The 10,082-nt window shown below is 45.9% G+C and overlaps 1 protein-coding gene across 1 annotated transcript; it reads left to right on the forward strand.

Annotated features, from left to right (window-relative positions):
* The first annotated feature begins 2,008 nt into the window (after nucleotides 1–2,008).
* PSMB4 (proteasome 20S subunit beta 4) lies at nucleotides 2,009–9,861 on the forward strand. The gene is made up of 8 exons (XM_078612591.1): nucleotides 2,009–2,219; nucleotides 4,463–4,669; nucleotides 5,445–5,528; nucleotides 5,762–5,824; nucleotides 6,601–6,682; nucleotides 8,273–8,389; nucleotides 8,984–9,072; nucleotides 9,609–9,861. The coding sequence occupies exons 1-8, from the start codon at nucleotides 2,107–2,109 to the stop codon at nucleotides 9,619–9,621; spliced, it is 768 nt and encodes a 255-aa protein (XP_078468717.1). The 5' UTR covers nucleotides 2,009–2,106; the 3' UTR covers nucleotides 9,622–9,861.
* Nucleotides 9,862–10,082: the final 221 nt, after the last annotated feature.

Genomic DNA, 10,082 nt, shown 5'->3' on the forward strand with positions numbered 1-10,082 from the left:
ATACTAACTAAATAAACTGATAGACACGGCGTCTCGGTCAAAAGGACGGCATAATCTCATAGCTCCTCACTGCACGGCTCAAAGATTCACTAACCGTGTTGGGGGCCGTATTCGTGGCTGCTGCTGGGATGCACAACGTCGAAGGGAAAGGCACCAGCCCCACACGAGACATCTCTTTCGACTTAAGACGGTGGTGGAAATTACACATCCCCCTAGAGAATCATCTATCCATCTATCCACGGGATAAACAAGCACTGATTTGCCGCAAAGTGGTACTTATTGTATCGATCCTCACTAGATGATGGGCTGGGTGGCAATTAAATGGTATTTAAAAGATCCGCCATGTCAACTAGAGTTACAGACCTCTACGTGGCCAGGAGATGGAGGGATTAGCAATGGATTCTTATTCCGTTTGTACAGAGAGTGGTATCGACTGGGATGGGTGTTGGGTTTCCTCCATCACAATGCCCAACTCACACACCCCCACCCCCCCATTAACAATGGAATTGGCCAAACATCCCAAATAAAAGAGGGCCTTCCTGAAAATGAGTCTTGAATCTCGGTGAAGCTTTCCAGCCAGTGGCCTCGTAACGACATTATCAGCTCAGGGGGTGCGTCAACGGATCAATATTTTTCGATTTAAAACTTTCGTGACTGCAGGGATTCATCTTCTTGGTTCTTTCGGTAAAATCACGTAGAAGGGAAATAATAAAATAATAAAAATAAAACATAATAAAATAATTCTCACGACGTTTCGGCCACAACGCAAGCAGCCGTCATTCAGACGCTGTCTCCCCGACAGACCTGGTCTTCACCTGAGGACGGCTGCTTGCGTTGTGGCCGAAACGTCGTGAGAATTATTTAACTATGTTTTATTTTTATTATTTTATTATTTCCCTTCTACGTGACTTCACCGAAAGAACCAAGAAGATGGGTCAATATTTGATTTGTCTCGCACGGTCGCTTCCTAGGCCCCTCTCGCCTAATCACACTATTAAACACGTGTTTGTTATTTTACGCTGTTGTTGAAAATATATCCCATGGTGGTTGTCAAGGGGGCCCCAACTCGTCGCTTTGCCCACCAGGGAGGGGGCAAGGCACCCCCTTGTCCCCACGCTCGTTATGCTACTGGTTCCAGAAGACCGACAGCGTCCTCGTTCATCATCAATCCACTGATTGACGCCTCGCAAAACAAACTTTCACGTATAGTGTTGTGCAAATGTGCTCATGACCGAATCATCCAGAAATGTCTGGATCTCATCGGATCTCGGAAGATCAGCGGGGTTGAGTCTGGAAGGTGCTTTAAACTGCTTTTTGTGTTTAGTTTGTTGTCCTTCCCCCGCACCTCCGATTAGCACGGTTGGCCAAGTACGGTGCGAAAGAAGTTCAACACACATATACAAACACGGGCGCCCATCGTGCACAACGTTGTGAAAGGGCTAGTCATAATCAACCCGCCCCTCTATCTCCATATAAGGAGTAGGGGGGGGGCGTCATAGTCAACACGCCCCTCTATCTCCATATAAGGAGTGGGGGGGGGCGTCATAGTCAACACGCCCCTCTATCTCCATATAAGGAGTGGGGGGTGACGTCATAGTCAACACGCCCCTCTATCTCCATATAAGGAGTGGGGGGGGCGTCAAAGTCAACCCGCCCCTCTATCTCCATATAAGGAGTGGGGGGGGCGTCATAGTCAACACGCCCCTCTATCTCCATATAAGGAGTGGGGGTGACGTCATAGTCAACCCGCCCCTCTATCTCCATATAAGGAGTAGGGGGGGCGTCATAATCAACCCGCCCCTTTATCTCCATATAAGGAGTAGGGGGGGCGACATCGTCAACACGCCCCTCTATCTCCATATAAGGAGTGGGGGGGGGGGCGTCATAGTCAACCCGCCCCTCTATCTCCATATAAGGAGTGGGGGGAGGGGCGTCGTGGTCAACCCGCCCCTCTATCTCCATATAAGGAGTGGGGGGGGCGTCGTAGTCAACCCACCCCTCTATCTCCATATAAGGAGTGGGGGGGGTCAAAGTTAACACGCCCCTCTATCTCCATATAAGGAGTGGGGGGTGACGTCACGTGCGACCGGCTCAGAGAAAGCAGACATGGCGCAGATGTGGAGTTCGGCCTCCGGAGGCCTTTCCGCGCTTCCCGGCGCCTTCTACTCGCTCCCCGGGGCCGGCGCGGCCGCGGCCCTCGGGCCCGCGAGGCACACGCTGTAAGTGAGAGGACACGGGACAGATGAGGGGGGTGGTGACGGTGGGAGGAAACCGGGAGATACAGCGAGAGATCAATGGACTGCGTCCTCGACTAGCTTTGTCATGCAGGCCCGATGGGGCCTCTTGTCAAGGGGTTCCCCTAAACTGCGTCGGTCTCGATCTATCCACTGCTGGATGACGCCTTGTCCGTGCTGTCTGTCGTAGGGGATGTTTGGCAGGACATACTTCACCACACTGGGCCGGTGCGAGTTTGTCATTCGCTACTGAGGTTAGCCTTGGCCCGGAATCAAACTCGTGTGGCCATGTGAGCCGCTCCACCTTCGCGTGATCTATAATGATATTTATTGTTACATTAAACACCTCTGCAGTTAAATTAACAATCGTCGCACGTAATATTTATTGTCCATTGCTAGAGGAAGGCCTTCCGAAGTCGCCATCTGCTATACAATTATAATCCGTCTACGTTCGGGGGTCTGAAAGCAACATTTACAAGAAGGGCCGTTTTTTTCGAATTCTGTAAAAAAAAAACCCCCTCAGGATTTCAAGAGCCGCAATGCTGCACCGTGTGGTGAATACGAGAGTCGGTGGTGGTCCTTGTTAAATAGGCGTCACGAAGCGGTCCTTAAAGAGCTCCCGAGTGGCGGGGTTGCCGACCACCGCTTTAGAACGTGGTTTTTTGTTGTTGTAGCAAAATAAAAACGTCTGCCCGTAAGGGCGGCGGGGAGGGAAGCTAAAGGAGCCACAAGGGGGCAGCCGCAGGTTGCAGACTCCTGGTCGAGCGCCTTCGCGAGACGATGACATCGCTCCCGGCCCCACGGTTGATGTCCTCGCCAGCGTTTTCTTGGTTCTTTCGGTAAAGTCACGGAGATAGAAAATAAAAATAACGGATGAAAAGAATAAAATTAAAAATGTTAACGTCGTGGGTTTTTTGCTTTTATTTTCTATTTTATTTTATTAAATTGTATTATCTGTTATTTTTATTTTACATCTACGTGACTTTACCGAAAGAACCAAGAATATGAGTTCCCGCAGTCACGAAAGTTTTAAGTCAAAATTTAGTCCTCGAGCGCGTTTCACTCCTTTGTCACTCTGCCGTTAATCTCTAGCGATCGCGAGGCATTATACCTTCCAGCGACGCATCCTAGCGGAATTACTTAAGGGGGGAATTAAACGCCTTGAGGGATTTCCCTTAACTCGCTGCCTTAAATGGTAAACTCAGGTGTTCCCCCCCCCTATTATGTACGTATGTAGAGCTTCTTGCGCACCGTACGTAGCCAACTGTGTGAATCGGGGGTACGGGGAAGGACAACAAACTAAACACAAAGCAGTTCTAAATATCGATTTCGTGACTGCAGGGATTCATCTTGGTTCTTTCGGTAAAATCACGTAGGAGGGAAATAATAAAATAATAAAAATAAAACATAAAACAATTCTCACGACGTTTCGGCCACAACGCAAGCAACCGTCCTCAGGTGAAGAACAGGTCTGTCGGAAAGAAACAAGAAGACACTTGTAAATAAATAAGATAGTAGTGTATGCATCGTCTCAGCCTGGTCACTGCGCACTTGATTTGGTGGACATCCTCTTGGAACGCGTCCAAGAGGATAAATCGCCGATAAGGGGCCATCCATTTAGTCGGTACGCAAAGATCTGTCAACTTGACGCCTTACTCTCTCCCTGTACGCACGCGTACTTATTACACCCCCCACCTGCGTACGTACGCTTGACGCACCCCCCCCCCCCCAATCCTATTGAACGGCCGATATTTAATCCACGCAGAAACGATCAAGGATTAATAATATTAACGTGTTTAAGCAAACGGATAGTCCACCGCCGGACTATCTAACTCATTTGAAGGCCAATGTAGACAAATTTATATCGAGGCTTCATCCCCCGTTTCCTATGCGTACATTGTCAGTAGACCCCCCTCCCCCATACGCAAGCGTAGCATTTGGGTTAACTCCCCCTCGATGCTTACGTACTAAATGGATGGCCCCTAAGATGGAGCAATTTAAAGAAGACATTTAATGTGCGAGTGCATTGTTGCATCGCAAAATCGTGAGAGGTGGTGGTGGCTTGGGGAGGCATTTATCCAAAAGGGGATTGACCATGGCCGATGATGATTATGACTTTATTTGTCTAAATTCCGTCCCTGAATGTGGACACTTTGTGGAACTTCCTCGTGTATCGACAAGAGAAGTGCGAATGAAGTTGAATTTGACATTCTCCACGTGTTTTTCAGAAACCCCATGGTGGCCGGGGCGTCCGTACTGGGCATCAGGTTCAATGGCGGGGTGCTTGTGGCGGCTGACATGCTGGGCTCGTATGGCTCGCTTGCCCGCTTCCGCAACATCTCCCGCCTCATGGCGGTCAACGACAAGACCTTGCTGGGGGCATCGGGCGACTACGCCGACTTCCAGTACCTCAAGGATGTCCTGGAGCAGATGGTGTAAGTGGAAAGTGGCATGTCTCGTTGTTGTGTTTGTTTTGTAACCATTTGTTGAATTTTGACTTGAAACTTTCGTGACTGCAGGAATTCATATTCTTGGTTCTTTCCATAAAGTCACTTAGATAGAAAACCAAAAATTATAAATGCAAATAATACAATTTAAATAAGATATGTAAATGTGTTTTTTTGCTTTTATTATTTTCAATGTATTATTTTTTATTTTATTTTTTATATCTACGTGACTTGACCGAAAGAACCAAGAATATAACCATTTGTTGCTTTTTCGAGCCCAGTGTAATTCCAAACATCCATCTTGCATACTTGTCAACCCCTTATCATTGCCCTACCTTATTACAGACAAATTCAGACCTTATTGGTCACCCCGTGCCTTAATAAATCTCAACGTTGATCCTACAAAGTCCTATCACAAGGGAGAAACACAAACAGACAATTTTTTTGTCCATATTGAAAAGGCTGTACACCGTATGGACCTGAAAACTATATAAGAATACGGGTAAACAACAGGTTGACAGGTATGCATCTTGCCATGCTTATTTGTACACTTTAAAAATATTGTTTAATTTGCTTTGATCGGTGTCCATATTTCCATGTGTCTTAGCAGGCACGATGCATTGATTTAAAACTGTCTTCTGTGGTACATTGTCATATTCCATCTCATTTTTTTATTTAAGTCTTCCAAAAGCGGTCCATCTTTGCTGTTCTTCACCTTTCTTTCTGCATATTATTGCTTCTAAGCATTTAATTGTGGTTGCAGGATTGACGATCAGGTGTTGGAGGATGGACACTACTACACCCCCAAGGCCATTCACTCCTGGCTTACCCGGGTGATGTACAACAGGTAAAGCCCAACCTCCACATCCAGAGTTACAGCATTTGCCCCAACAGTCTGTTAAAGGCCATATGCGGAATCTTTTCTGTATGCGTGGTCATGTTTATGGTCGCTCTCTTCCAAGGATTTTTGTTCGAAATTTGCGTTTAATCTCCATTCAGCAGGAGATCTGCTACTCCTGTTGTCTTTTGACTGTATGTTTGTGTTTGGGATGCCTCCTCACATGGCGGTTTGTTCACCAGGAGGAGCAAATTCAATCCACTGTGGAACACGATCGTGGTTGGAGGCTTCCACAAAGGGGAGAGGTGAGCTGAGCTTTTGCACCACATCAGTCAATGCTATATTGGGGCCCGAGTGTCGGGGTGGTGCGTTTTAACAGATCTTGTGTAGCGGCACCCCAACGACAAAATCACCTGGAATGTGCCCGATCTCGTCAGATCTTGGAAACTAAGCAGGGTTGAGCTTGGATAGTGCTAGGATGGGTGACCGCCCTTGCATCAACATATTCTTAGGTTTTTTCGGTAAAGTCACGTAGGTAAAAAATTTAAATTAATAAAAGTAAAATAAAAATAAAATAGAAAATAAAAATCACGACGTTTCGGAGGCAACACAAGCTTCCGTCTTCAGGTGGGACCGTCACAGCACGATAGCTGTATCACTTTGAAGACGGAAGCTTGTGTTGCCTCCGAAACATCGTGATTTTTATTTTATTTTTATTTTACTTTTATTAATTTTAATTTTTTACCTACGTGACTTTACCGAAAAAACCTAAGAATATGAATCCTTGCAGTCACGAAAGCTTCAAATCTTGCATCAACAATTTGTCCTTATGATTGCAGGGTCATGTTTGTTGGCAGCAGAGAGCAATGCTGCGTAATTAATTGTTGACGTGTACTTTTACACTCCTACATTTACACTGCCTGTCTTTACCAACCCACAAAAATTAGTTTGGTGAGGCACGATCATATAACCACCCCACGACCCACAGCTTGAGGAGACCCTCTTCCACTCGTGGACTGTCAAGAGGTGTGTACGTGCTCACACGTGTAACGATGCACTGTGGTCGTTCCCTTGTGTGCAGTTTCCTTGGCTACGTGGACAAGCTGGGTGTGGCTTACGAGTCTCCCGTCGTGGCGACAGGATTCGGAGCTTACCTGGCCTTGGTATGATCTGAAGAACCAGGGGCTTAATTGTGTGTGTGGCATACTTGGACACTGCCCTTTGGAGGCCATGTGTGAAAGATGGGTGAGGGCCAATTGGCGAGACAGACATTTGAATGGTCTCCCCATGTCCAGTGATTGTGGAATACTGCAAGGGCAGAGCTTGGTGGTTGCTTGTCTACTGTGCAGCATCTGCGGGATCTGACAGAGGGTAGAATGTGTGGTGACATCAGCGGATTTGGCCATGGTAACATCTTGATCTTGAGTGATTGCTCTGCACGTAACCGTTAGAACAACACATGGGAGGGGCGGCAACCTCCTCCATAAATGGGAAATTAAAGAGTTTCCTAATTGCCACTTGTGAAGTGTGATCCATCACTCGTCACGCTGTGTTGTATGGGTCTGAGTATATGGGTATTTGTGTGAGTCAGTGGGTCACTGGCTATTCAAACCTGATCTCTACCCTTGTCAATGTTGTTATCGCCACACGACACAGGACATGGGTCGATAAGAGTCTATGTACGTCTACTCGGCTCTATATCAGTGTCTGCGAGTATCCCTAATTGAGGAATTAAGCAGTCGCCTAATTGAGACTGCGGTGAAGTGCAATCAATCACTAACGTCACCGGTCATTACCCAATCCCACGCTTTTGCAGGAGGTACAAATGGAATCCATCTGGTGACCCCAGGTGCCATTGATTTGCTTTCCAAACTCAAAATATGCAGTTTTAAACTCTTTTGAAAAGAACTGAGAAGACTGTCTGCATCCAGTGAAAAAGCAATTCCAGTACCTGTTAAAACATTTTTGCCAAACTGCATTGCCATTGCTGCATAAGTAACAAAACCTCAACTCGTTCATCAATGCTTTGGGGGAAGAACCGTTGCCTCAAACGTCACTTGACATTTTTCACGGCAGTTTCTCAGTCTTCTGAGACAGTTTTAACCATGACTGCCTGTGCTTTTTTTGCCCGTATTAGTATTGAACTGCGTGTTCTGGTGTTGGTTTGTTTGGATGTTGGTATGACGTGGTTTGTTAGCATTGGTGTGTTAGTCTTGGTATGGTATGTTGATGTGAGTGTTGATGTTTTCTTGGTATTGACCGGTTTGGTCGCCTTTATTGATGTGTTTGTTGGCAGGCCTCGTAGTTTGATTGTGTTAGTGTTGTGTCAGTACTGAAGGGTTGCGTTGATGTTGGTTTTATTACCAGTGTTCCTGTGGATGTATGGATACGTTGGATTGATCAATTATGTTGGTGCTGGTGCGCTCATGTCTTGGTGTCAGTGTTAGTTTGATTGTGTTGGTGGGAGTGGTCTTTTTGTGTTGGTTTGATCAACTGTATGGATGTTGATTTGTGGTAAGATTGTATTGTGACTGTTAGTGTGACTCTTTCGTGCCAGTTTCATTGAGTTTGTGAGTGTGTGTTGGTTCTATTGATGTTGGTATTGGCTTGATTGTCCGTGTTGATATTCGTTCCACCGACTGTTGGTGCAGGCTTGACTGCTTGCAATGGTATGAGAGTTTGTATGGTTGATATTTGTTAGCGACCTGAATAAACGATTCGTATGATGTGTGTGCCCCTGTATTCTCGTCCAGCCTCTCTTGAGGGACGAGCAAGAGAAGAATCCAGACATGTCCCAGCAGGAGGCCATGGAGATCATGGAACGCTGCCTCAAGATCCTCTATTACCGTGACGCTCGTTCCTACAACAAGGTGAGTCCCACGTTCACGATTTGTCCCCTTGCGTGGCTCCCAGCAGACCTCTCGTCCTGCGAGGCCATCCTATCATTCACGCTCATGGATTACTCTGAACGTGTTCCAGCGCGGAATTGCCTGAAGGAGTACTTAATCATTTAGTAAGGACAGTCAATTGGTATGAGTTAGTTTTTAAATCCTTTATATTAAGTTCACTTGCTTGCTTGCTTACGACCGTGCAAATCTTTCGGTCGTTTTTTAACCCACTTCCCGTGATCCAATGGAGCTGACATTTTTCACACAGACTCGTTGTGCGTGACAATGTATTTTCGTGAAAAAAAAATCCAAAATTTTACACCTTTTAGGAAAATAATATATATTTAATTACCAATTGCTTAATGGTGGCAGACAATCATCTGACCCATAGGTGGCAGCCATCTCAAGCCAGAGAACGAGAGGACTCTAGCCGCCCGTTTCAAAGACCAATGTGGGCTGGGTTGTGGCCCATTGAACACGCATATAAAGGATTTATAGTGAAAAACAATGTTTTTACGGGTTAGTTTTTTTAGTGTTGCGTTGTTAATGTGCATCTATCTTGTTATCGTGTCGCAGTATGAGGTAGCGGTGGTGACGAAGGAGGGCTCCAAGGTGCTGCCCCCCGCCACCCTGGAGACCAACTGGGACATTGCCCACATGATCAAGTGAGTGCTGGAAAAGCTGCGAATGTACAGAGTATGTATGTTGAACTACTTTGGCACTGTACGTAACCAACTGCTAATCGGAGGTTTTCACACATGACATAAACCTGCCACCTCATTTGCTATTAACAGGCTTGTTCTTTTTAATGGGCGTCATGTGCGTTCCGTAAAAGCCTCCTTTCGTAATAATAAAATTAACTAGAATCGTAATTAAATTTTGGGTTAGGCCGCATAATCATGTTCGCAATATTTATGCCCATGAATACCTCCAGCGCCCGACAACCAAATAAATAAAATTGTCACTTGCACAAGCATTGAATGAGCCATGTTATTCTTGTTTTAGCTCACCGGTAAGTTGAGGAACAATTTCCACAACCAAATGTAGCAATTGGATGTGATGTTTTGCTTGAAACTACATCAATCATTTTCAGGTGAGAGACCAGGAGGTAATTCTGACTTCCTGATCATAATATTGGCAACAAAAACCTTCATATCACGATATAACTAACATGTTTGTGTGTTCTTGTGTTGTGTTGCAGGGGATTTGAATGAGGATCTCTGTTGGATGCGTGCGTTCCTGGCTATAGTTTGTGGGGGTGGTGAAAAGATACCCGATGCAGATTGGATATTGGAGTTTGTTTTTATTTCCAGGATGATGTTTGTTTTTTCACAAGTTGTATGCGAGTATAAGTTGTCCATTACGCGGGTCCTAGAGAGGCCCTACTTTTGCAACGTGAAAACAAAAAAATGTACCTGACCGCGGCGTTAATAATAAACCCATTCAATTACGAAGTCTTGTTGTGAATTCATTTGTGGGTGCATGCAGTGATACAAGGCTACCACTAGGGAGCAGTGTTCGACAGCCCCAGTTCACAATGCCCATGACTGCCCAGTCACAATGATGTAGTTTTGCTGTTTAATGATCACTGGATGTGCAGTCAGCTCCATTGTAAACAGTGTAATCCGGTGAGGTGGTAATACACTAGTTAGTGCAGTCCGACAGATCCTACACG

This window comes from Lampetra planeri, chromosome 39 (assembly GCF_965212315.1).
Source record: "Lampetra planeri chromosome 39, kcLamPlan1.2.h2, whole genome shotgun sequence".
In the NCBI taxonomy this organism is placed as follows: domain Eukaryota; kingdom Metazoa; phylum Chordata; class Hyperoartia; order Petromyzontiformes; family Petromyzontidae; genus Lampetra; species Lampetra planeri.